General features: G+C 37.6%; 2 protein-coding genes, 1 long non-coding RNA gene and 1 pseudogene across 5 annotated transcripts; 1 reads left to right on the top strand and 3 right to left on the bottom strand.

Moving 5' to 3' along the window:
• Positions 1 to 245: 245 nt before the first annotated feature.
• LOC145567950 (uncharacterized) lies at positions 246 to 4,805 on the bottom strand. Its single transcript, XM_081627381.1, has 3 exons — positions 4,458 to 4,805; positions 1,088 to 2,380; positions 246 to 812 (listed from the first exon to the last, which is right to left on the bottom strand). Exons 1-3 carry the CDS (start codon positions 4,638 to 4,640, stop codon positions 585 to 587), a joined length of 1,704 nt encoding a protein of 567 aa, XP_081483507.1. The 5' UTR covers positions 4,641 to 4,805; the 3' UTR covers positions 246 to 584.
• Positions 4,806 to 6,274: 1,469 nt separating this feature from the next.
• On the bottom strand, positions 6,275 to 15,754 carry LOC145567948 (phosphomevalonate kinase, peroxisomal-like). Of its 2 annotated transcripts, none has more exons than XM_081627378.1 (11): positions 15,237 to 15,754; positions 14,460 to 14,530; positions 14,100 to 14,250; positions 13,265 to 13,362; positions 12,116 to 12,225; positions 11,972 to 12,024; positions 10,345 to 10,704; positions 9,543 to 9,647; positions 7,589 to 7,816; positions 7,112 to 7,234; positions 6,275 to 6,756 (listed from the first exon to the last, which is right to left on the bottom strand). In XM_081627378.1, exons 2-11 carry the CDS (start codon positions 14,465 to 14,467, stop codon positions 6,490 to 6,492), a joined length of 1,503 nt encoding a protein of 500 aa, XP_081483504.1. In that variant the 5' UTR covers positions 14,468 to 14,530; positions 15,237 to 15,754; the 3' UTR covers positions 6,275 to 6,489. The 2 variants fall into 2 exon arrangements, with proteins under 2 accessions (XP_081483504.1, XP_081483505.1); XM_081627379.1 differs by having other exon boundaries at positions 14,460 to 14,514.
• A 613-nt stretch (positions 15,755 to 16,367) lies between these two features.
• LOC145567949 (uncharacterized) lies at positions 16,368 to 26,027 on the top strand. Of its 2 annotated transcripts, none has more exons than XR_014095756.1 (4): positions 16,368 to 16,664; positions 21,301 to 21,351; positions 25,134 to 25,434; positions 25,609 to 26,027. It is a non-coding gene; the product is annotated as an uncharacterized LOC145567949 (long non-coding RNA). The 2 variants fall into 2 exon arrangements; XR_014095755.1 differs by lacking the exon at positions 16,368 to 16,664 and adding an exon at positions 21,065 to 21,106.
• On the bottom strand, positions 18,466 to 20,677 carry LOC145567947 (putative carotenoid cleavage dioxygenase 4, chloroplastic pseudogene; annotated as a pseudogene).
• Positions 26,028 to 26,247: the final 220 nt, after the last annotated feature.

The following is a 26,247-nucleotide window of genomic DNA, read 5'->3' as shown; positions in this document are numbered from 1 at the left end:
GATCAACTATAGCTCAAAAGACGGAAGATAGACTAATAGAGGAAATGTAAAATTTAAATTTTTTGGCTAATTGGGCAGTAGAGTGTTTCATTAAGCACTAAACAGTCGGATGGGTTTTAGGGGTATAAAAATTAAGTAAAAAGAAGAAACGATACAAAATAAGGGATATTAGGGGCATTATGCAATTTGCACCCCTCCTAAAGCTGTATATGGGGAAAAAAAAGGGCTCAAATGACCGCCAAAGCTTTTCAAAATACAAGTACTATATTTTCAATTAAAAAGTATGAAGGAAATATGAATCCTGGAACACTTACAAATTCAGGCCTTCCAATTCAAGAATTCAAATGCTATAACCAATCGAGTTTCAGTGCCCACAACAAAAGAAGCAAATACACTGATTTCGCCAGCATTGTAATGCTACTGTTTACACATATACATATCTAGGATTACTGCATTGGCCCGTGGTCTGCTAAAGCAGCCAATTTTCAGCATCTACAATATGAAGTTGGACCAGAATAGAAACGCACATTGTTATTTAAAAAAAAAAAAATTAAGAATAGACCATGCACGTGAGGAAGCAGGTATTAATTATTTGGGTGAACAGCAACTTGGTGAATGTCCATCTCTTTCAGCATAACTGAACGCCCACAGGAATCACATGGAGCAATTCTAGAACCACAAACACTCTCATGCTCTGTAAGTCCTCTAAACCTATCTCGCATATCCATAGGGGAACTCCCAGCTTGAACAATGTCTCCGCAGAACCGGCAAGTAATCATCCGCATAGGACACTCTGAGGATTGATGTTGAACCTGCACAAAAAGATCAATTACAGGTGCAGCGAATCAGAGAACACGCACACAAGTGAACCACCCAGCAGAGCGTTCAATACTCAACCTCAAATAATATTAGTAAAACATTTGAGATGAAGATAATATTTTGATACTAGGCATTTTAAAAGTTTTGACTCAGGGATATCAAAAGTTTACTTCTAAAGTAATGGTTTAATGTTTAACTGCTATAATCTGTCGAATTCACTGGTAAATTTACTAATATAGTAATGTCTGCATTTTGAAAATTTACTCACCATTTCTTCCTTTTCAAGAATTACGCCGCATGAACAATGAAGGGGCTCATGGAACACGATCATGTGCTTCTCCATCTCTGCTTGTTGAAAAGCCTTTCCACATCTATTGCAATGCACGTGGTTCTTAGCATCCTCCAATCTTAGAATGACACCGCAGCCTGCATACTGGCACGCAACATTGTGTCTACGGCAATAAGCTTCATGCAAAGCTATACTTCTACTAGGTATATAGTGCTTGCAATTCCCACATTCTACAGAGTCTACATCAATAGATGACGTGGACAACCCAGCTTGCTGACCACGGTTAATATTATCCTGAATATTCACCAATACCTTGTACTTTGTTGTTCCTTTGAAGCCATAAATACCAACACTATAAGCACCCAACCCGAGATTCTGATCCTGAGAGTTAAGAATCAAAGTCTTGGAACCCATATCATGGGAAGACCAGTGGTGCTGATGGTGTGTGGGAAACATCAGCGGATGTTTGGATATGTAAAGATCAGTATCCCCAGAGTTTGTATCTGCCTCCAACTTTACTTCTATTCTGGCATTGCCAGATGCAATTGTGCTCCACATATCATTGTCAAGCGAGAATTTGTAATACATATATACCCCTTCCTCAACAACTCCAGATTCTGGTGCTCCAAAAGTGAGTGGTATCAGAACCTTTTGGTTACTCTTCTCAGAGCCTGCATCAGGATTGACAATGTCAACCTCAATATCTGTCTCCAAGACAGAAACACTCGGGGAGGGCTTTAATTCAAGGACACGTAGCTTGAATGTAAGCTCTCCATGTCTAACTGTAATCACCTCATCTTGAGAAAGGGTAGCATGCTGGCGAAGGCTTGTTTCAAGGACAGCCTTGTGATTTGGTATGTCCAAAAAGCTAATATCCTCTGGTTGAAGTTTTGCATATGATCCTTTTGACAACCGAACATACTGGATCTCAATCAATGGGTGATCTGGTGCTTCTGAGGGAAATAAATTACTCCATACATGTGGAGGAAGAGCAACAAACCCTTCTTCTGCTGTAAACTCCAACACACCTGAATGTGTCACTCCATGACTCTCACTATTAGCAGAGGTTTCAGAGGAACTCTCTTGACCAGCAATGGACAACCGGAAGTATACAGGCCCTTTGTCAAAAGCACCTTGATCAGACAATCCAGTGAAGCAGGATGGAGGCAGCTTAATCTTATCTCCAACACCTGGATAAAGAATGGCTTCTAAGATGCGATGAAACATGATTCCTCCTCCAGACAATAAACTTTCAGCTATTTGCTCATCTGCCTACAATACATAATAAGATAAGAGTTTGATATAAATATCTTCATGTCAATCAAACACTAAAAAGAGAAGAGAGGACAGAGTAGAATCTCTGCAGAGTAGCCAATAGACGAAGTGAAAGGTTTGCTTTTTTCATAGTGAAAGCTTGTAATCACATTGGTTAAATTAACTTTTGATGATTAAATTCATCAGCAAACACTAACACATATCACTACTCATCTTTATAAGTCTTAATTACAAATAATCCACTTTTTCCTAACAAGGTTCTGAAGCATTTTGATGCCCAAGCTTATACTCCCTCTGTCCCACTAAGATTGTCTCATACCCTTTTTAAAAAGTTGCCCAGTTAAAAGCATGTAGATTTTCTTTTTCCTGTCTTTTTGTGGTTGCACATGGGTTAAGGGGTAAAATATACTATTAAAGAAATGCGGCAAACTCAATGGGACATCCACGTTTGGTATATGAAGAAATCTTAGTGGAACAGAGGGAGTTTACTGTATATATTTCTCAACTTCAAGATCTTCAACCCAAAAACCCCCTAGTCCAGGTTTAAAATTCAGAGAGGATAGTTTGATGCAATTATGACTAATTGAGAGTTTATAATGTGATCTGCATCATCTAAATCACCAAAAAATCAATGCATACTTGCATAGTAGGATACTGAAAAGCGGGACCTTTCTATTGGTTGTTTCACAATTCATCTATTTTCTTGATTTAAATCTTTTGCAACAATCATTAATTTTACAAATAATCAGATAGTATACATCCAAGAGAAAAAAAAAAGTTATATAGATCATTGCATTTTTAAGAAAATATAAAAATATATTTGTGCTTGTGGATATATATGAACTAGTATCCAATTCTTACTAAATTAGTGTTCTCTGTCGTTTTTGTACCCAAAATTTAACTGCATTATGTGCATTGTTACATTGGTTCAGTCATTTGTTTGGTTCACTTTCACTCCCCAACCCACTTAAGCCTTACAATGCTTACATAAGCATTGACTTTCAATTTAAAAAAAAAAAAAAATAAAAAAAAAAAATCACTACAGCCTTGATCCAAAGTCCCATCAGTGCACACAAAGGCACTTTCACTAAACAAACCATAGTCAATTGTGAGATTTGTAAGTAGTTCATACCTTTCTTTTTTTAATCTCTATGTACGAAAACGTTCAAATTAATGATAATCAATACAAAGTAAACTTTCAATCATCATGCATATTTGAAGGCTTGTTTATAAAAAAATGATGGATGAAAAGTCTAAACAGAAAAATTTAGCCCAAAAAGAATACGTGAAACACAGTTTTCATAGACCGAGTAGCAATGATTCATTAGTTTTACAGAAACACATGATTTTCGAAAATTTCCAACTTCGTGCCAGTACACTAAAATATTGAATAGCATCATTAGCAATGTATAGGCACAAGAATGAGCAATGGCAATTCATAACATCCCATCCATAAAATAAAAACTTGTAACAAGAAAAGGTTCAAATGCTGGGGAATCAAACCCCTAGATTGACAAACTGATGGCAAATTCCACTGTATTTTCAAACCTTGAAACCTGACTAAAATTCAATGGAGGCGGTGTTCGAGATTATAAGCTAACCGACCCCTAGATTGATAAACATATGGCAAATTCTACGGTATCTTCACAACCTAAAACCTAATCAAAAATCCGTGGAGGCGGCACACGAGATTACAAGCTAACTAATCCCTAGATTGACAAACGAATGACGAATTCAATGGTATCCTTCTCAAATATCATTCTTCATCAAAGCTGATGGCACCAACACAAGCAAGGAAACACTCTAGAAACATCCAGCTTCAAATACTACATCATTCCTACACCTTAAAACAAATCATTTCTAATCAACTTTTTTTAAAAAAAAATGGCTGAATCGAATCCTTTCGTTCTTCTATAACAAAATTCCATACCTAACTTCTCAAGTTTTCCTTTAAACTATTAATCAATTAAAATTGAATTCAATTGATTCAAACAATCCACAATTTCTTCAACAAAATCGCACACAAATAACTTCAAAAAATCCGAATAAAAATGAAATTAGGGCAAAAACAAACCTTAATCTGAGCTTCGGCAGCATCAAGACGACGAGCTCGCTGAACTTCTTCAATGGCTTGGCGTTGTCTAGAAGCTTCCTCTTTAGCCTTCCTTTCTCTTTGAAGCTTCAATTTGGCCATCTCTTTCCTCTCATTTTGCTCTTTCTGCAACTTTTGTCTTGCTCTTCGAAGCTCATAATCCATTTTTGAGGTTATTTGAGTTTTCTGGGTTGATTTTCGATGAAGAAGAAATGAATGGATTAGATCGCAAGAAATGAAGCTTGGAGAGAAAGAAAATAGAGAGAGAATGGTATTGTTAAAGATGTTTTGGTGGGAGAAATTAAGAAGATTCTACAACTATTTGTATTTTCCTCCTTCATTCAAAGGCGAAGGTAGATTTTAATGAGTTTGCCAATTCATTGCTTACATCACTTGGAATTTATACCCTTATTAAACTACTCCTTATGTCTCAAAATAATTAATACACTCAACCTTTACGTCTATGTTGATACTCTTATAGTATTACTTTGACTTAATAATATAAATTAAATAATGTAATTAAAAAAGAAGTTACTAATATTTTAAACTTTGTTTAATCTAACAATACGGAGAGATTATTTCCATTTCTAGTAACTTTGAGAATATTATGTTTTGTCATGCTTATAGAAGAGTGAATAGTGCTGCTTATGTTGTGGCTCACCTTAACCCTCTCGAGTTCTCGATAAGAGTTTGGGTTTGTCCAAGATAGTGAAAGATCTGGTTGCTTTCGACCTTTATTTGAGTATGAATTATGAAAAAAAAAAAAAAAAGTTTTAATATATTACCAAAAATTTATCATTAAAAGTAAGGGTGAGCAAAAATTCAGGGTACCCTGATCTGGAACCGGAATCTGCTCGGAACCGCAGGTTCTAGAAGTGGAACCTGTAGATCAGGTTTCAGTTCCGGGTAATAAAATTGGGAACCTGTGTTGTAACAGGTTCTGGTTCTAGGTAAAAAAATTTTGAACCCGGAACCTGTAGAGTACCCTGTTAGTATAGGTTTCCTATAAGGTACATGAAACCGGAACCTATCATTTAAGCCTAACTATAAAAGCCCTATATCAAAATTGTATAAAAGCCGTCACCTACCTCTCTCCCTCCTCTTATTCATTTTTCATCTTACTCTTAAAAGTTTAATTAATGATATTAATATAAGTATTTGTAATTTTGTATTAAATATTCTAGAAAATCAAGTAACTATTAATCTTGCTTTTGAAAGACAGGGTACCCTGTTCCGCCAGGTTCCGATTCCGGGTCCCAATTTTTAGGAACCTGTTCAACAGGTTCTGGTTCCAGTTCCTATTTACAGGGTATCCTGCTACGCTCACCCATAATTAAAAGTAGTACTCATGAATTGTAAATAAAAATCAAATATATTAAATTTTGGGACAAAGGGAATAGTATAGTTCCCACATTTATACGGGTATGGAGTAAACCATTATGTTAATTTGAGAGTAGAGGGGAAGAGGTAAGAGAATCCCCCTACTCCAAGCATTTTATTTTGAAATTTTAAAGTGGGGCTCAAACTCGTGACCTCAAGATCACAAGGTGAGTTCCCACCAACTCCAACAAACTTTGCTTGGCAAATACTTATGCTAATTTGGTAGACAATTCAAAACACACTTAGCCCCTATTCACATATTCTATTATTCTGTATTCACAAACATCATCCCAACAAATATAACTTCAAGTTTATGGAATTGAACCCTGCACCACACTCTTTTATGGGAAAATTTGCGGTTAGATTTGTAGTGCTTAAGATTATACTATATGATCCATATTCATAAAACAACTAGTATATCACTAAATTAATACCACTGCAAATTTATTTTGAAATTTAATAAACAATAATGTATTTTTCATTCTAGCAATATTCTACTCCGTACTCTTTATTTGTGGTATTATAAGCAATCAAATTTAATACACAGCGCATCACAAGTAGCGAAATTCGAGTGCATAAGAACGGATTTCACCATCGAGCACAAACCCAAATTCTGTTCATGTTAAGTTAAGATTTAGTTGATATTTGCTGAAGAAATTCTTGATGTGATCTCCTGCAACCGTGGATCACCATTTTCCAATCTCATGCCATGAGGATCTTCTCTAATTGGAAGAGCCAAAACATTCAATGAGCTCCATGCATTTGCAACTTTGCTGCTTATATCACTTAATGTTACTGCAAAAACTGCATCAAATCCACCTGCTCCAGGAATTCCAGCCAACAAGACACCCTCCATATCCATGGTAGTATCCAAAAGCCGAGTTTGTGAATCTGGTTCAATCTGTAATAAGAAGAATAATATAAATAGGTGTACTGTATAACCAATATAACTGAAATTTTATATGTTTCTTTCATTGAGTGGCTTTGTATGCAACCGGAACAACATTTAAAGAGAATTTTAAGGGAATGAGAGCCCTTTGTCCATCTAACTCGATTCACCCCGAGGGACATGGGGCTTCTCATTAGCAATCAAGGCGATATATAATGTACTGAAGGCATGTCAATAAAAGACTAAAAGTAAACATAAGATCATGATAGTCAATTAACACTTGTTGGTTCACTTGCACATCTGAGAGGCAGAGCAAGGAGGGAAAAATGCTACACATAAAAAATGAATAACTAGATAAAATCCTCACCGGAACACCAGCAGCTTCTCCCATCCGACGCATATGACCTCTAATGTCCAGCATAGCATTCCTAGCTCCTAGTAGTGCTTCAACGACTGCTTGCTCACTTGGGGCAACTGATTGTTCCATCCACTGTGTTCAGAAACTGTTAGATTCTTTTCTTTTTGGGTAGAAAGCAAACTACAATGGAAAATTCACAGTATTGAAGCAAAAAAGGTTTGATATGCAAAGATAAGAGAGATGCAGAAAAAAACAGAATAGATAACAAATCCATATTCTGTGCACTATTAATTCCCATACAACCAATCTTATAAAAGCATGTCTAACCAATTGATTCACGGAAAAAACGTATGAGAAGAAGTACGCCATAAGGCTCATAACCATGAACAACAGATATCCACAACAAAATGTCAATCTATTGGAATGAATGTGAACCCATGGACTTCTGCACCACTCAGCAATCATTAAATATTCACCAGGGGTTACCTTTTCTGATTTATGCTGGCAACATCTATCAATGATGCTGTCATATGCCATACGTTCTTTCTCTGCTAGTTTCTTCAACTTATTTAACTGTTCCTCCAGCATTGAATTGGCTTCTGACAATTTTGTGAATGTGTGAAGAGATTTTTCAGGTTCAGATTTCTGCCACCTCTTAACAGCACCAACCATTGATGGTGTGGAAGATCCGCCACTTCCTGGCTCTCCAAGCAACTGCAAATGACAATAATAATCAAGAAGAGAAAAAACATAAAGCTTTATATTGTATAGTATGCCTCCAGCTGTCCAGTGTCTCCACACAATTCCTCTTCCATTAGAGCTTTTGGCTAACTAAATATAGGTTTAGGTTTAATGAAGATGAAGTTGAAGTCACCTGTGAGAGCTTTAGATGCAAGAGTTCGTAGTTCGTGTGGAGCACGGAAATCACTTGGTACAGGTTGGCTGGTGACTCATGACAAAATGCAAGCCAAGGCCAGTCAACAGCCACTAAGAATGCCCGGCGAGAATTGGGGAAGCAAATCCATAAAAGTCTCAGTTAAAGCAAGAGACTGCAGGCCTCCATAAACAAATTGACAGAGACACTCTTCATATCAAATGTTTTTCATGATTTATTTTAGCGAATATGAAGTCTAAATGGATATCAGTTTCTTCAAGCCCTTATTCATGTAGTCCTCCTTTAAACTGATGTTATTTACTTATTTTATACTAGTATGAGAGGATTGAGCTGGGGTTATCGAGCATCTCACAAGGAAAATGGCAATGGATAGATCTCCAGTAAAATACAACATATCATAGGTGCAGAATAAATCTATCATCTGATCCAGTTTGGAGACAAGATCCAGTAGTAGCTTATAAACAGATAAAAGAGTTGAGCTACCCAATTAGCAACGGGGACCAGCCTTCACTAGAAAGAAGTTTAATAGAAAAACCGGAGTGTTTGCACGCTCATAAGGGTTGGAAGGGGAAATCAAAATAATGGGAGAAGCTACTTCTTCAGCCCATATTAGGAACATAAAAAAGGAGCAAAGCACATCACCCCTTATTTAGTATGTTTAGGGTGTCATTGTATAATCACAACCTAAAAAATGACTATAAAGTACAAAAGCAGAAACACTAATGTATAGTTAAAACACATTTAATTTAGAACTCATTTAATGATTAATAGCTGGGGGGCCTGGGGTGGGGGAACAGAGATTAAGGAGGGTGGAAAAGCAGGGATAAAAAAGTGGGTGGATGGGTATGGGTCTAAGGAGGAAAAAGTTAGAGCAGAAAAATACTTGGAAGACAGAAAAGTGTTAAATATGAGTTTAAACATTCTCTTTTGGTATATGTCAACCTTGAGCTTACAAAAGAAAAAGGATTAGAAAGTACGAAGTATATGATAAGTGCGGATAGACTAGGCCAAAGACAGTCACTAGTAAGAAAAGTACTTCCCCTACACACCCAAAGGGAGACCACACAATAGCATAACATCTATCTATATCAATCAATCAATCAATCAATCAAAGCCTTAATCCCAAAAGTGGGGTCGGCTAACATGAACCAAATTTGATTATTCCGTGTAGTCATCAACATAAATCTTTCTCCTCCATCCCTTACGATCCTAACATCTATCTATATACAGATTGAAATATTACAATGTGCTATATGATCATTGGTTTCCTACCAAAACAAAAGCTAGGGACAGTAATTGCTGTATATGCATAAAACCATGTATCTTGAGGAATCAAAACTAGCTATTAGTTCACGATGTACAGGAACCTGATAAAAAAAATCAAATGTCTCAAAGAGGTAGAATAAATGAGATAATGGGTGAATCAATTTATTAATCGTAAAATCTACAACATGATAGTGAAAAGAAATGAAACAGAAAATGACGTTTTTGCTTTAAGTTTTTATCAACAAATCTGCCATGCTAAGAGATGAGGTCTCTACTTACAAGAGTCATTCGTGGCGGCAAAGCGAACCTAGTCATCTCATGATCCCACTTTCCTTCCATGACATCAACAATGACTTCACGAAGTAGTGCTCCTATCCCTGCAACCTAAAGATTCATGCAGACACTGTCATTTCTCCATTTTCCCTTTTATCTAGGATCAAAATACCTATGACACAGGTGGATCAAGATATATAATTCCATTAGAGAAAAAGATTGCATGCATAGATTCTTACATCAGCTTCAACATCTAGAACCTCAGCACATTTATTTACAAATGAGCACTCGATTTATATTTTGCTACTCCAAACCGACAAGATACTTTTACCTACTACATACAAGAATCTATGGAGAACATAAACTATCAAACTCACATTCTTATGATCTGCCCATTTAATAGTCCCTGTTTTAAGGGGCGTTTGGAAGAGCTAATCTTGAAATTCTCACTTGCCAAACTGAAATATGTCACGTTAAATTGCTAATGACAACCTGCCTAAAGTACAAGCGTTCACTATGAGTCTAGTATAGTTCAAAGAGGCAGTCATATTGTATACAGCTAATTCATTCAAGGAATAGCACATACACTCAATGAATGTCTATTAAGAAAAGTTCAAGCCATATCTGTCCAAAACAGAATACACTTTCATCAACAAATTTGTCCTCTAGAAGTCTCAATTATCAACATACATCTCAGGTTCTCAACCAATAGCAAATCCTATCTACCAATTACTAACATCTCATAATTATCAAAGGAATTAATAATTACTAATCCAAGAAAGGAGAGTATGACAGAGCAAAAAGGGACCTGAGCAGATGATAGAACTTCTGGTGAAAAGCGGACATAACGTTGACTGCCATAAACTGCACAGCTAACATCAAACCCACTGCCAACTTTCCCTTGGGCAATGCAATGAGAAGTTTGAGCTATCATGTGCACTAGATCAAGACCAGCATTATTACTTTCCTGAAGATGACATACACCAAGATAATGAAGGAGAGCAGCAACCACTGCAGTCGTCATTGCTGCAGATGAACCCAATCCAGTTTTAGCAACTTCAGGTTTGCAATGTGCACCATTTGCATTGTTTGCATTGAAAGTAATTGAAGAAAAAGGAGGGAGTACAGACAATGATTCCGGGGTGAGAGGCAGTCCACGAGCTTCTAACTGTCAGACAAAGTGGAGTATTAGGGTGACTCATCTACTTTATCTATGCCTCAAGAGTTAAACAATCAGCTTTTGCTAGGTAAATGCAATGACACATGCATAAAAAGTTAAAACTACACCTTAACCCAAGCAATGGATAGGTCCCATGATCAAACATCAACTAAAAGAATCAGATGAGATTAAGCACCCACCCCCCCCCCCCCCACCCCCAACACACACACACACACACCAAGACATCAGCAAAGCAAAATGATAGGTAGCCTTATCTCATGACATTCACTTTATAGGTCTGCATCTAAAGACAAGCCAAAGCTTGAATGGAAGTCAATGCTCTGATAAAAAATGAATATTCTTTTCAAATTATTTCACTGTTATCCATTTCATTGGGAACAATTTGGTCCAAAATAGAAACATTTGATTCTGTCATGGGTCATGAGTAAAAGATGATAAGGAGTACTAGAATGTGGAACAAAGCAACTACGGTACTTAAGCTGTACTTTTATTTATCTCTCCTATTAGCCCATCCAACATATCAGACATTGACAGTACAGAATTCACTACATTACACCTTTCTCTTAATGTCTGCTCACATCAACACAATGTTCAGCTAATAGCTAGTGTTCACAGCATAAAACAAAGAATTTCCTAATGCAATTTGCTAGAATATTGAGATTTAGAAGCTTCAACTTCTTTATATAGTCAATCAGTATGCATAGAAAAAGGAACATTAAAAACCATAACTAAAAAACCAGCTCAGAAACAATTTGTAAGATGTGAAAACAGCTGTCTCATTGAATGTGAAGAGTATAACTTTTCAGACAATTGTGATTAACCTAATAAGACTCCCAGTCTCCCACAGAGTAGAAATGACATGGTTGCTGGACTTCTGCTGCATCTTTTTTTTTTTTTTTTTTTTTTTTTTTTCCCCCCGTTCTCTACATTAAATCTGACATAAAATCTTAGCTACTTGTTCTTGATAGTTAAATCCTCTTGTCCAGATCAGCCTGGTTTCCTGCGTATGACACTATACAGCTGGTCTCTTGCCCAGATCTGCTTTAACATGGTCCCCAATTTAGTAGTAAATGGAAAGCCGTCACTTCTTGGCTAAACGATGCACTATGTCACTTTTCTAGATAACAACATTATGCACTCAAGTTTGATTCTTACTTTAAAATCATTACTGCTAATCATGACATACTTAGGGATATATGATCGTATTAAGAAGTCAAAACAAAACAGGAGAACTTGATAGAAAGATTTACTATACCTGATCCCGATATGAATAAAACTCATTGGCACCCATAATTGTGATATCAAGACCTGCGTCACTAAGCCACTTAAGACATCACATTCAGGAAGCCCCAACTTTATTTCAATAAAGTACAATCAAATATTGGAAATTATTTATCACCTTGTAAAAGGCGTTTCTGCAGTATATCCTTTTTATCTTGGCCAATCCTAGCATGCGCAGCTGCTATAACATACTGCACAGCTTGTTCCACAAAAGGGTTTCTTGCATCACTGAAATAAATGAATGATAAATTCATCCAGTGAACATCATATCATTGTTAGTTATAATCTGCTTCCACTGGCACTTAATACGGCAAAAGAAACAGACAAATCTCATTAAGGAAATTCTCTGGCACAATTTAAAAAATCTTGTTTTGAAAACTTATCAGAGAAGAATATAAAAAAATTGTCTAAAGCTGCATGTTGGTAAATCAAAACAAATACAACTCTTATGGATATCAATTCATCCGGATATCTACTAGATTTTGAATTTATTAAAAATAAGGTGCTACCCTAAAATAAAAACACATACATCAACAGACATACACACATACGGACACCTATTACACCTTCAGAAAAAAGAGATTGATGGTAAAATCGGCCAACTTAAATCAGTAAAAATTGATTCAACAAAATGATTCACCTCTGCACCTGGCCCATCACATCAATGATCATAATCCATACACTAACACTAGTAAATAATTCAACATTTGAAGCCTGAACAATGATCTGTCATCTTTCAGAAGCTTTCATATGGTATATTCTTGTTAAACGAGGCCAGACTAAAGTATTGAGCAGTATATTTTTGGCTGCACTTCATGCTAGTATTCTCAGTTTTACTATTTGATTGGGACACATCCCATCATTCATTCATTCTATGATGCCATAATAATATCAGAATCAAGTCTGAAGTAATGCCTTCTATCTAGTCAAAATAACTGCACAACAGCAAATTAAAGCAAACCTATCCCACATAACCTTCTCAACTGGCTTTATTGTAGTTTTCTTAGTGAAGCTGTGAGAGAGATACTACATTGGTTCCGAAAAAGTTAGCTAATACCTATTTTACAAAACATAAGCCAGTATCGGGAATGGAACTGTGCACGTAAGCTATAGCTCAACAATTGAAGAAGCATGGCACAATGAACTGTGAAGTAGATGAAAAAATGCATAAACAGATTAAGCACTTAGTAATATAAATCTGAAGCTAAAAACAAGGAACTACTACCAACATGATGTGAAATCCATAGCAATCCCAAAGAATACTTGCCTTGATGAAACACAATGGAGAGTTAACTTCTTCATTGAAAATTTATACATCGTTTCCCTTACAAGTTGAGGAGCTGTTAGCTTCACATCCATCCATGACTGAAAAGGAGCAAGGAAAAACTGATAAGTTTGACAATAAAAGAAATAATTAAATCATTCCTCAATCCAGCAAGGTAACAAATTTTCATAGAAAAGACATGACAAGCTCTTCAGTATGCAATTTTCTGACTTTTAACATTAAGATTAAAGAATGCATTAACTCACTGGTATTGAAAAACTAGAACAAAAACCCTCTCATAAACAGTGCACTTTATTGCTGTATATACTATTAAAAGAATATCACATGAATCTTCAGCTACCATAGTTAATGAACACCCCCACCCCCCCCCCCCCCCCACCCCCCCGCGCAGGGCCGTCCCCAGAGTATAAAACTAGAATAGACAACAATACAAACTTGGAGAACAGGATAAAATTCTCCATTAATTTGTCAATTGAAGAAAAATTTATTAAAAAAAATAATAAAATATAAAATATAAAAGACAACCAGTGTTATAAGAACTCTTCATTTCACTTTACTATTTGTGTTTAGGTACACAACAGTTGACACTCCAACATTGCTATCAACACTCCATTTTGCATATAAATTGGATTATAAAAAATTCAGGCGGCAAAAAATAAAAAAATCAAATTATAATTATAAAAGACGAGTTCGACACTCACCTACAGTCCTACTCCTTCCTACATATCCAATATTCATAAGAAAATAGAACAAACAAAACACATAATCCAGCCACCACATAGTTAACCAAGTACTAATATGAACAGATTCCACATACCCATGCCCAACTATCAGATTTTACATCATCACAGATAGGCTTCACGATAGCATAAAACCGAGCATTAGTACTCAGCACCAGTCCGGCATTTGGTCTCTCCAAAACAAGATAGCCCCCAGTCATCAAAACTTTCCCAGGCGCAGAAGCAACTCTGTATATTGCAAAGACATCAATTATAGAACCATAATTAACAAAATGATAATGTCAATTAATATATCCGTAGTTCCAATCAAGATTTAGCACACACTATGTAATCAGCCCATTAATCCACCAGGGTAACTGACTGACTCTAACGAAAAGCATGAATTATCTCAGATGGTGCAAGTAAATCAATGTAAATTTAAATAGAATATTACTTACACTTCCATAACGTTGTTGAGCTTCTCGCCTTTTGCTACAAGGGTTGATAATTCAACTGCTAAGATAATCACCTGTAATCAGAGGCAGATTCATAGAATTCAATCAAAAAAAAACAAAATCCAATCCCACAGTCCAAATTGCAAATTACAACGAATTTGATTACTTCTCATTCCTATAACGCACATAATCGAATCATCAACAAAGCAATAGTTATATCATTCGACTGAGGAGAGAGTATCTCCACCGAAAAAGCTTAGAAGGCAAAGAGCTTTTGTTGTATGAAAATCCTAAAAATATAATTTTATTGATTTTAGGGTTTTTTATTCTTGATCATTTCTGGGTTTTTTCTCTGGGTTAATTTAGATTGACTATTAAATGGGTTGTTTTCAATGATTTTGTGACAAATTGAGAAAGGAAGAGGCTGCCCTTGGTCAAGAATGGAACTCGAAGACGATTACACCGCCAGTATATTCCCTTTGTACCTTAATTATCTTATTCATTGTATACTCCGAAATTGTTCGAAATTCAGTTAATCTACTCATTCGCTTAATCTCTTAAACTAAATCTATGCTTTTCCAAACATTATTCATCAACTCAAACCTTATAATCGATGATCAATGTACAGAAAATCAAGAATCAGAAACGCAGAATACAATATGTAATCAAATCACAGTTAACATTCAAGCAATTGAACTTCGCACATACCAGTAAATCCTAATAAAATTAAGCTTGTAAATTAACTCAAACATACAGAATCAATAAGAGGTGTAGCATTACCGGCGACAATGGCGGATGAACGGCGTTAAGTTCAGGCAGGCGTTGGAATTGGAGCAGAGTAGATTGAATCACTCACAAATCAAAGGTTATTGTATCTCTCTGACTTTCTCCTTCTGAAGCTCAAAATATTTGACTATGTTTCTAACTTTCTATGCCCACGAGCTCCCCGTGAGATCGATCGTGCAGACTTTTTATTACTAACTACTGTTAGGCTCGAGTAATAATCCGAATTATTGCATTATTTTCATGATAAAAATCTTTATTTAATATTTAATTTATATTGAATGACCTGTGATATGATATGATAATAGTTTAATGGCTAATATGTTGGAATTTAAACTTAACTTCTTTAAAAATACCTTTTAATATATTATATCAAATGGGTTTAATTAAAGGTCATTTGGTTCATATAAGAAAAAGAAAATGACTTTGATTTACAATGTTTGTTTTAAACAAGAAAAAGAAATCAAAGCCACAAAAAACACCAATTCTTTTTTCTCTAGCCATCGTGAAGATCCCCCTCCCCCCCCGCCCTGTCGATCCCCTATCCTCACCTTTACCAAAACCCTCTTCCCCTCCCTGAAAAAACCTTTTAAAAAACCCTCTCCCACCTCAAATCTCCTTACCGCCCCTCCCCCCAAAACCCATAAGGCCGGGGGGGTTTGACAAGGGTGGAGGAAGGTCGATCGGCGGATGCGATGGGGATGGATGAGTGGTTTGGTGGGTTGGGGTAGGGACGTAGGTTAGATGGAGGTGATGGTATGGTGGTGTGGTAGTGGCAAATCCTTAGAGGAACAGGGAGGCAATTTGGAAGACTTTTAGGGGAACGGGGAGGGTGAAGGAAATAGAAATAAAAAAAAAAAAAAAGGTCTAACAAACATCATCAAAGGAAATAAAGGGATACTTATATCCTTTTATAAATACCCCCAATCAAACGACCTTTTAGTGTTGAAACTCTCTAACTTGTTTAATTTTGAACACGAACTGACACGATACGACATGATTGCCAACTCAACTCTAATGTACACATTTATGTGTATTAATTTAAGTAACTTTAACTTATATCTTGAGGTTTTCAAAAAAAAAAAAAAAAAAAAAAAAAACTTATATCTTGAGTAGTACAATATATTCAATTAAAAAAAAATTATAATAGTGGGCGGAGGAAGTATTACTTCATTCGGAGAAAATTTTACGCTTTGACCATTTTTCTTTCCCAAAAAGTTTTCAAATGTACGGACTATGGAGTACTGTATCAAAGTCATAAACGCACAGTAGCTAAGTTAGGTGGTCGGATTCGGCGGAAGCCATGTTGCCACGTTTGCCAAGTTTCGAATCATATAGCGGACATTCTCCCATTCATTCATTCCAACGAATTGGAATCATCTTGTGCATCTTTCATGGCAGCTTACCTTCCTCAATCCACCAAACGTTGGTTTCTCACTCTTTCTCTCTCTTTAATTTTGTTGTTTATTTCTTTTGATCAACCTATGAATCCTATCGTTCAATTTTTGTACTTTCAAATACTCCGTGTTTCAAATTGCTGCTAATTTGTAATTGAGATAGATTTAATGTAATGCTTCTTTTCAATACTGTCTTTATGATTTCCTGATTTTCTCTAGATTATAGCTAATTTCATAGCAGAACCCAGAACCTAGCTTTAATTTCTGGGAATTCCAAAATCTTGACATTTGTGTGAATTAAGACGTGTTAAGTGAAATTGGTGGAGATTCTGAGTTAGGAATATTAGGGGAACATGTTTTTTTTGTACCAAGTATGATTCGGAATACTACGTGTTCGAATACTCTTGAATTTGATGATGAATTTGAGTCAACTTGGGTAAGAGGGATATAGGTAGAGGTGTAGAGCAATGCCCAGCTTCAATTTCCTGATTTGCTACAAAATCTTTGTCATACATGGTTATTTGAAACGTTATCGGAGATCGGTTTCCACGTAGCTGTTGATCACTTGATCGTGGTTCCTTTTTTTGGTTGATCGGGTTTATTTACATGCTAATATTGGGGATTTAGGTAACATTTATTCCATAGAGTAGAAATGGCTGTTTTAAGGGTTTGTCTTTTCTGACAGTTTAGGTCATAGTCAGACACCGATATGAAAGTTTTATAAAAATGGTGTATTATGGAATTTCTCCTTGGATTGTAATAGTGTGTTACTGTGCTCCATGCCCAAACATCTGCTGATAGTCAATTTATATAATTTGGGTTTGCTGGCCAACTTAGGAAGTTAGGAAGAGGGAAGGGCAGGTTAAGATGAGTAATAGTAGGTAACATAAGAAATGAGTATGTTATTCATTACTTATGTTACCTACTACTACTCAAGGAGTTGAGAAGTGTTTTGGAGTATGTGCTAAGAGAGTGCAATAACAAGTCTTATATAGTTCTCTCCTTCTTAATTTATCAACCTCCTCCTAATGATATATTGTTCTCACCGTATTCTGGCTTGAGATTAAACCCTGTACATATTTTTAGTGATTTAAAAAAAAAGGTTGCTTGGGTGTTATCGATCTGAATATCTGATATGTGACGAACTGATGATAGTAAATAGGATACAGGGAAAAAAGGGCCAAGTCAATGAGCTTAAGACTAGTATTGTTCCGGCTAAAAATGAGGCTAGGAAAGAGGGTTCTATATTCAGTCTACAGTGATTTTGAGTCTAGGTTGTGGCTATTTCATGAGTAGGCTGTGTCTCTACTTGCTTTGAATTGGAAATCTGTTCAATTTTCTTTTATGGTAACGTTTGAGCTTCAACATGACTTTGTCAACCTCATCTTTAGTAGATGCTATTGCTACATTACTATGTCATCTGGAAAGATTTTTTTCCCCTTTGAAACCCTGCTATTTGTATCCAAAAGTCATAGTCACTCTAGCCAAATGGCTCCAAGCTGAATTTGCCATGTGAATATTTAATTTATTGTCCCTTCACCCCCCCCCCCCCTCTTTTTTTTTTTTTTTTTTTTTTTCCCTAACAAAGTGTTGGATCTGTTATCTATACTGTAATTAGATAGGCATAAATTTAGACATTAATAACCTTGGAGTAGTATTTGTATGTAGAGGTATAATCTAGGAATTTAGACTTCGAGTATTGCAGAACTAAACCGATTTCCTATGCATGCCATCAAGATAAAGGTTCTTTTTTATGTTATTTTTAAATTTTCCTGAATAGAGGAAGCATGCAAATTGTTATTTTTATATCAAAATTCAAAATCCAGAAATTTGAAAGAGAACTATGTACTCAAATTGCTTATATAATATGTTACAGTCCTGCCCTTCTGTGTCCTGCAGAACCATGAAAATTAACACCATAAGTTTTTTTTTTTTTTCTCCTCTCGTATACAACTTGCTAGTCCTAGTATATACATGTATGACTACAGCATATAAGCTCATTAGATATTTTTTGGGGTGGGGTGAAACATGGTGTGGTTGTGGCTTAGAATGCTTCTGAAATGTGACCTATAGGACTATGATCTTAAAGATCCTTGTCCCTAACAAACAAGCCATGGAACCCATAGGGTACACGCTGTGGTAGCTTCACTGAGGCAACAACATCAAGATTAGGTGACTTTGTATCCATGACTAGGAACCTCGACTCTCCTGTAGTTTCATCATGAACATATGAGATAAGGTATCCTTCGTCCTCATCCGCATTGGGATCATCTGGATTAGTTGCCACAAAAAATGGCTCACCTCCATAGCATCTTGGACCAAATATCCGGCTTGCCACTATACATTCCCGTCGATCTTGTGCCACCGACACATCCATCTTCACTACTCCTGTTATCTTTGGCATTGGATCTCCAATTGCTGCATAAACATACTTGTTCTTCTTCCCCAAATAGTTAGGATTAATGACTGCAAAGTCTAGGTTTCTAGCTGACATTGGCTGCCTGGAGACCACCCCTGTCTTGAGATCAATCCTGATCATCTCAACTAATGCATGGACAAGATCCATTCGTTCTAACGTGTGTTCAGCAGATATTATGTTTGGAGCCACTATGACAATGGCTTCGTTTCCATCCTCATTGACCTCATCCCATGCATTGGTGACATGTATAAGATTTAATCCTGGCACATCAAACCATCTCATATCCCTCTCATCATTGGCATACCTTGGAATCACTCCAATTCTTGATACCTTTGTTGGGTCCAAACCCACAGGCGATCCACCTCCTAGGATCATTTCAGAAGGGTTCATTGTAATTTGGATATCTGGAAATATTGCATACTTCTTTGTAATAGTAAAGTCGTGAAGGAATGAGGGACGCGTCATTGAATAGATGGGCACATCAGCTTGTTTGTTTCCCTTGGAATCAAATCGGAAGTAGGTGAGAAATGGTGGCATAGGACCATAACGGAAGGCAAATGCCTCCCCTGTCTCTAAATCAACCTTAGGGTGAGCAGTCATGCTCATGAAGAGCTTTCCTTCAAAATCGTTGCGGCCAACAGTTTGAATGTCTCCATTTGGAGTCAATTTGACCTCATATGGGAGGTCTGATTCACCCAGAGCATAGAGCTTGTTGCCAAAGAAGGCTAGGCTAGTGTTGGCTAACCCAATTCCGTTGCTTGGGTTAAATTGCCCAGCAATCATTCTTGCAGCGGCTAGTGATCCCCGAGCTGCAGATCCTATAAGGCCATTGAACCCTGAGAAGACATTGGGTAAAATACTGGATCCTGCTTCTCGCTCAATTTCATACTTGTATGTCTTGACATATCTACTACACAAGATGGCCTTGCCATTAGATATGCGAATGCTATGGAGCATTCCATCCCCGTCAAACAGGTGGTAGGGCCCACGGGGAAGAAACTGTGGGTTGGGGCCATTGCGTATGTAGGCCCCATCAAGGCACGAGGGCAGGGCACCCTCTTCAATCTCACATTCTGTAGGAGGGAGCTCTTCCACTGGAGCAAAATTATCTGAGAGGATAAATCTCGGGTCAACTGATGGCCGCGTGGGAGGGTCAATGAACTGATTGATAATCTCATCTAGTGTATTCAAAAATGTTGATGGGAGTGATTGTTGTGTTTTATACCTCCTTTCTGTGGCTATTGGCAAGGGGGTGCTTTTAGGCTGAGTTTCAGTGGTAGGTGGAGGCGATGATGATTTTGGAGCTTTGGTGTTTTGGGATGTTGGTAATGAGGACGGGATGGCGGGTGTAGGTGATGAATTTATGGCTCCTTGAGGCTTATCTTCGATGCGCACTGAAGAAATGTAAATTCGAGGGGGTGATGATGGGTGTCTAATTAGAACATTAGGGACCTTTGTATGTGGTATTGATGAGAGGAAGGAAGAAGAAAAAGAATCCATCAGGGTGAATATAACTTCTTAAGAATAAAAAAAATAAATTCAAGAGAGCTGTCCCTTCCAAGGATGAGAAAGTCACTTGTGTTCATAGAGCTTTTATAATGTGGAAGAATAGTTGAGCTTTTTTTCTCCCTAAAGTTCCTTATTCATGCATTTTTCATCTGCTCAATTATTCCCAACTGCACTAAATATGACAATTGACATGTTGAGAAACAATGTCCTCTCTCTCATTTCTGTTGGTTTTGAAGAAATATCGTAGTGGGGACCAATATCATGTTTTTCCCAACTTTGGTTAATTTGCTTACTTGTTTGGCTAGCATAAAGCAGTGCAAGAATATCTAGCTTTTGTGTTGTAAAATCAATTCCTTGTCAAATTATGTCCACCTTGAATCATAAGGTTTATCTTTAGTAAATTGACGTGTTTTGGCCCGGGGACCCATTTTGCAATGCCTTTCAACCATATGCATATGATGTAGGTGAAAGTTTAGGTTTAGCAAATTAATTGAGAAAAGGACTTTTTCTTGGAGCTCATTGCTCTATCATGTTAATGGAAGGTTAAAGCTCCTGAATCCATCTTATATTTTCCTAGAACATAAATGTTATATTTTGTATTTCACAAGGAGATCTATTAGTGTCTTGTTACACAAGCGTGTTTCTCTAGGTTTAGTAGCTGAATCATTACTCTTTTGCATATCCCCTTTTCTGGGTTTGCTTATTTTGTAAACTACAAAGTATTTTCCTTTTATAGGTAAAGCAGCCACTGAGAAATACAGAGTACTAACGTGTATCCTTAATTAAGGTATCAATCAATCAATCAATCAATCAAAGCCTTAATCCCAAAAGTGGGGTCGGCTAACATGAACCAAATTTGATTATTCCGTGTAGTCATCAACATAAATCTTTCTCCTCCATCCCTTACGATCCAAAACTTCATCCTCACGTAAATCCATGCACTTCATATCCTTCCTCACTCCTTCCAACCAAGTCATCTTTGGTCTCCCTCTTTCTCGTTTAATCCCTCCATGGTCCCACTCTTCCACTCTTCGCACCGGTGCACCCTCGGGTCTCCGTCTTACATGTCCAAACCAACGCAGACGATTTTCCCTTAATTTATCTACAATGCCCGCCACACCTACTTTCTTGCGAATAACCTCATTTCTGATTCTATCTCTTAAAGTGTTTCCACACATCCACCTTAACATGCGCATTTCCGTAACCTCCATCTTTTTAATATGCTCTTTCTTAGAAGCCCAACATTCTGTACCATAGAGCAACACTGGTCTTATGGCAGTCCTGTAGAATTTTCCCTTCAACTTTAAGGGAATGCTGCGGTCGCATAACACTCCCGTGGCCGCTCTCCATTTAAGCCACCCTGACTTAATCCTGTGGGTCACGTCTTGATCAATGTCACCATTCTTCTGGATGATCGACCCTAGGTACTTAAAACATTCACTCATGGTCAAATCCTTTCCATCCAAACTCACCACTTCATTGCTTGTCCCCCTCTGAGTGCCAAAACGACATACCAAATATTCAGTCTTACTCCAACTTAGCTTAAACCCTCTAGATTCCAACCTTTGCCTCCATTGCTCCAACTTGACATTAACCCCATCCTTAGTCTCATCCACCAAAACGATATCATCTGCGAACAGCATACACCATGGAACCTCATCTTGAATTGGTCTAGTTAATTCATCTAGAACCGTTGCAAAAAGAAAAGGGCTTAATGCAGACCCTTGATGCAATCCGATTGTAATAGGGAAATCTTTTGTCAACCCTCCGCATGTCCTCACATTTGTTGACACATCCCGATACATATCCTTAACTAGGTCTACATACCTTCGTGGGATACCTTTCTTCAACATTGCCCACCAAAGTATCTCTCTTGGCACCTTGTCATATGCCTTCTCTAAATCAATAAAGACCATATGAAGATCTTTCTTCTTTACCCTATAAAACTCCATCATTTGTCTTATCAAATGGATTGCCTCCATAGTAGATCTCCCAGGCATAAAACCAAATTGGTTATCTGAAATGCTTGTGCATGCCCTCAACCTTTGTTCAATCACCCTTTCCCACAACTTCATAGTATGGCTCATAAGCTTAATTCCTCGATAGTTAGAACAATCTTGAGCGTCTCCTTTGTTTTTATAAACCGGGACCAAGGTGCTCTTCCTCCAATCTTGTGGGATCCTTGTAGCCGTCCATATCTTGTTGAAAAGGTTTGTTAACCAATCAATACCAATCTTACCCAAACACCTCCACACCTCTATCGGTACCCCATCAGGGCCAACCGCCTTCTTAGGTTTCATCTTCCTCAGTGCAATCTCCACCTCTACTCTCCTAATCCTTCGCACATACTCCATGTTGATTTCTTCATCACTCATAGAGGTATCTCCTATCACAACTCCATTACTTCCATTAAATAATTCATCGAAGTACCCCTTCCACCTGTCCTTGATGCCCTCCTCTTGCACTAGGACCATTTGGTTCTTATCTTTGACACACTTCACCATGCCAATATCCTTCCTTGCCTCTTGTCTTCTCTTTGCCATCTTATAAATGATCCTTTCTCCCTCCTTGGAATCAAGCTTTTCATAAACCTCCTGATATGCCTTTTCTTTTGCTTGGCGAACAGCTGCCTTTGCCTTACTCTTAGCCTCCTTATACGCTGCAAAGGTTTCATCACTCCTACATTTTCCTAAGGCTTGATAGCATTCCCTTTTTTGCTTAATTACTGCTTTCACCTCTTCATTCCACCACGAAGTATCTCTCTGTACCGAAGTTCTTCCCCTTACTTCCCCTAAGACCTCTTTGGCCACTCTTAGGAAACAGTTCTTCATTCGTAACCAAGTCATGTCCGGATCCACCTCTCCATCCCAATCCGCTTCTTCAATTACCTTTTCTGTAAAAACCTTAGCTTTTGCATCCCTTAGGGTCCACCATCTTATCCTTGGTTCTTCTTGTCTAACTTTTTTCTTCGCCTTCTCTTTCAGACGAATAGTCATTACCAATAGCCGGTGTTGGGTGACCACACTCTCCCCTGGGATAACCTTACAGTTTATGCAACTTTGTCTATCTATGCTCCTTGTGAGCAGGAAGTCTATTTGAGTTGCATTTGCTCCATTCCGAAAAGTTATCAAGTGTGAATCCCTCTTCTTAAACCAAGTATTAGCCAAAATTAAATCATATGATTGGGCAAAATCCATAATAGCTTCACCACCGGCGTCCCTCTGCCCATACCCAAAGCCTCCATGGACACTCTCATAGCCATCTCGGCTCGCCCCAACGTGCCCATTTAGATCCCCTCCAATATATAACTTCTCTGAGTGGTGGACACCCTGCACCACCTCGTCTAGGTCCTCCCAAAATTGTCGTTTCTCTTCCGCATCTAAACCCACTTGGGGAGCATAAGCACTGATAACATTCACAATCTCCTTGCCACATAGCAACTTCAGCCTTATCAACCTATCGTTCTTCCGATAGACCTCGATCACCTCTTTTGCCAACCTCTCATCGAGAACCACACCAACTCCGTTCCTAGCTCCACCATTCCTTGTTCTGTGGCTCGTTTCTTGCCCAACATACCATACCTTATACCCCAAAACCAAGCCTCGAGCTCCTTCTCCTGTCCATCTTGTCTCTTGGAGGCACATGATGTTCACGCGTCGTCTTTTCATTACTTCTACCAATTCTGCTGATTTTCCCGTAAGAGACCCCACATTCCAAGAACCAATCCGCAAACTAAATTCTTTTCTCCCACGCTCCCTCCTGATCCCAACTCCAAGCCCTTGATTATTTGACACCACAATTGGGCAATATGGCGCGTCGCTTCTGGGCGACGACCTAGCAACCCTTACATACTTATCACTGCACCCGGGTCTGGGAAGTGCAGCGCGTCGCTCAGTAGGGAACGCCCCAATGGCACGCCCTTGCTCATTTGACACCACACTCGGGCAATGTGGCGCGTCGCTTCTGGGCGACGACCTAGCAACCCTTGCATACTTATCACTACACCCGGGTCTAGGAAGTGCAGCGCGTCGCTGAGTAGGGAACGCCCCCACGAAAATATCTGTTTGGCTCATGAAATTTAAATTTATGGAAGTGGTGATACTGAGTATGATGTCTATAGTAGAACATATATGTTACCAAGTTAAAAACAAAAACTGTTTGATGTTCATGATAAACATGTCACTGGTACCTGTTAGCTTTTCTGTGTTACCTTGCTTTCTTGTAATATCCTGTACTTTTTTTACTTTTTTTTTTTTTTTTTTATTAATGTATATAATATGCTGCTTTCTTGCTATAATACATCCTGTAGGAATTTTAGTTTCATAAATTTTAAGATCAGTCAATGTTAGACTGATAGGATATTGATCACCTGAAGAACACTTATGGACATAAACCAACTTTAGAATGCTTTTTCCAGAGAATATACTGAAAAGTCTGGTTCCATAGTGTGTGAATCCTTTTTTTCAATCTCTTCTTAGAATACATACAAGATTACTGGATATTTCCATTTAACATTTTCTGGTTCCGGGCATTTTTTGATGATATTTCATTTTTGTGAATGATATGCAGCCTGTCTATTAATGCATGAAAGGGATAATGTTGTAGCTATATCAAGCGATGACGGGGGAATTAACAATGTCCTCTCCTCCGAGTTTGTTGCCCTCCAGAATATCATAGTAGGGGACCAGGAATTTGGTTTAGCCAAATCTTCAGTTTTTTGCCTAATTGATTGGCCAAATAGCCCAACACGAGCTTGAAGAATTTTCAGAGCAAGGATGTTAACCTTTTCAGGTTTTACCTGTTGCAATTCATCCTCAGCCCTTTCCGGTTGAGTCGTTGTACTGGATTGTCACTAGCCAAAGGTAACATGGTAAGCCTGTGTACATATGAAACTAAAAAGTCCTTGTAAATTTAAGAAAAAAGGAGATTTGGTGTGTACTCTTTTTTCCACCATTTTTACCAAACATAGTGGTCCATTACTCATTCTTCAGGTAATGCTTATTGTTTTATTGTTTTGTAACTCGCTGATTGCTTGCTGTTGCAGGGACGCAAACAACATGTAGAGAGTGGCTTATAACTCGCTGATTGGCTGATTGCTTGCAGTTACAGCGACGCAACCTATACGGAGAGAGTGGCTTATGCTTGCAGCTCCAAGTATCTGATGGCATTTGTAAATTTCATTTCATTTTGCATAGCGAAGGGAAATTTACCATTGTCCTAATATTTTACCATGATGAATTCATGATGATATTGCGTCAACATCAATATAATACAGTTTATCTTGTACGAAAGTGGGGTATTCCTTAGCTTATAATTTATGTGGTTGATGCACTCATGCATATGAACCATTAATTTGCTGCAAATGCAAGAGATATTTATAATTTGTTGAAATTTTGCTACCGTGAATAACATTTTAACATGTAAACGATTGCCCTTTGAGTAGGGATAATTATTGTCGGTCCATTTCATCTAATTTTGTTACTTTTAAGAAGTACTATAGAGGAAAGACTGTCACGAAACATATGGTTCATGTATTTGGAGGCCGTATTCTTTGTCATCAATTGAATTGAAGCGCATGCCTATATTTCTTTGCGAGTAAAGCTAACCGTTGAGGATAAGTGACTTCAAAATATGTCGCAAGACATAATATTCGTATTTATTGTCAATTAGATTTGGGATGGAA

Source organism: Chenopodium album, chromosome 11, assembly GCF_948465745.1.
Source record: "Chenopodium album chromosome 11, dcCheAlbu1.1, whole genome shotgun sequence".
NCBI classification, from domain to species: domain Eukaryota; kingdom Viridiplantae; phylum Streptophyta; class Magnoliopsida; order Caryophyllales; family Amaranthaceae; genus Chenopodium; species Chenopodium album.
This window is presented reverse-complemented; position numbering and strand designations above follow the sequence as displayed.

Bases quoted from the DNA above. Each gene is read 5' to 3' on its own strand.
- LOC145567950 (XM_081627381.1), bottom strand. From the start codon at position 4,640: ATGGATTATGAGCTTCGAAGAGCAAGACAAAAGTTGCAGAAAGAGCAA. The intron at 2,381-4,457 runs GTTTGTTTTTGC...TATGTATTGTAG, and splicing joins CTGCCGAAGCTCAGATTAAG to GCAGATGAGCAAATAGCTGA. The intron at 813-1,087 runs GTGAGTAAATTT...CTTTTTGTGCAG, and splicing joins TTCTTGAAAAGGAAGAAATG to GTTCAACATCAATCCTCAGA.
- LOC145567948 (XM_081627378.1), bottom strand. The intron at 10,705-11,971 runs GTATAGTAAATC...TTTGTCTGACAG, and splicing joins TTTATTCATATCGGGATCAG to TTAGAAGCTCGTGGACTGCC. The intron at 6,757-7,111 runs GTGAGGATTTTA...TTCTTATTACAG, and splicing joins GAGAAGCTGCTGGTGTTCCG to ATTGAACCAGATTCACAAAC.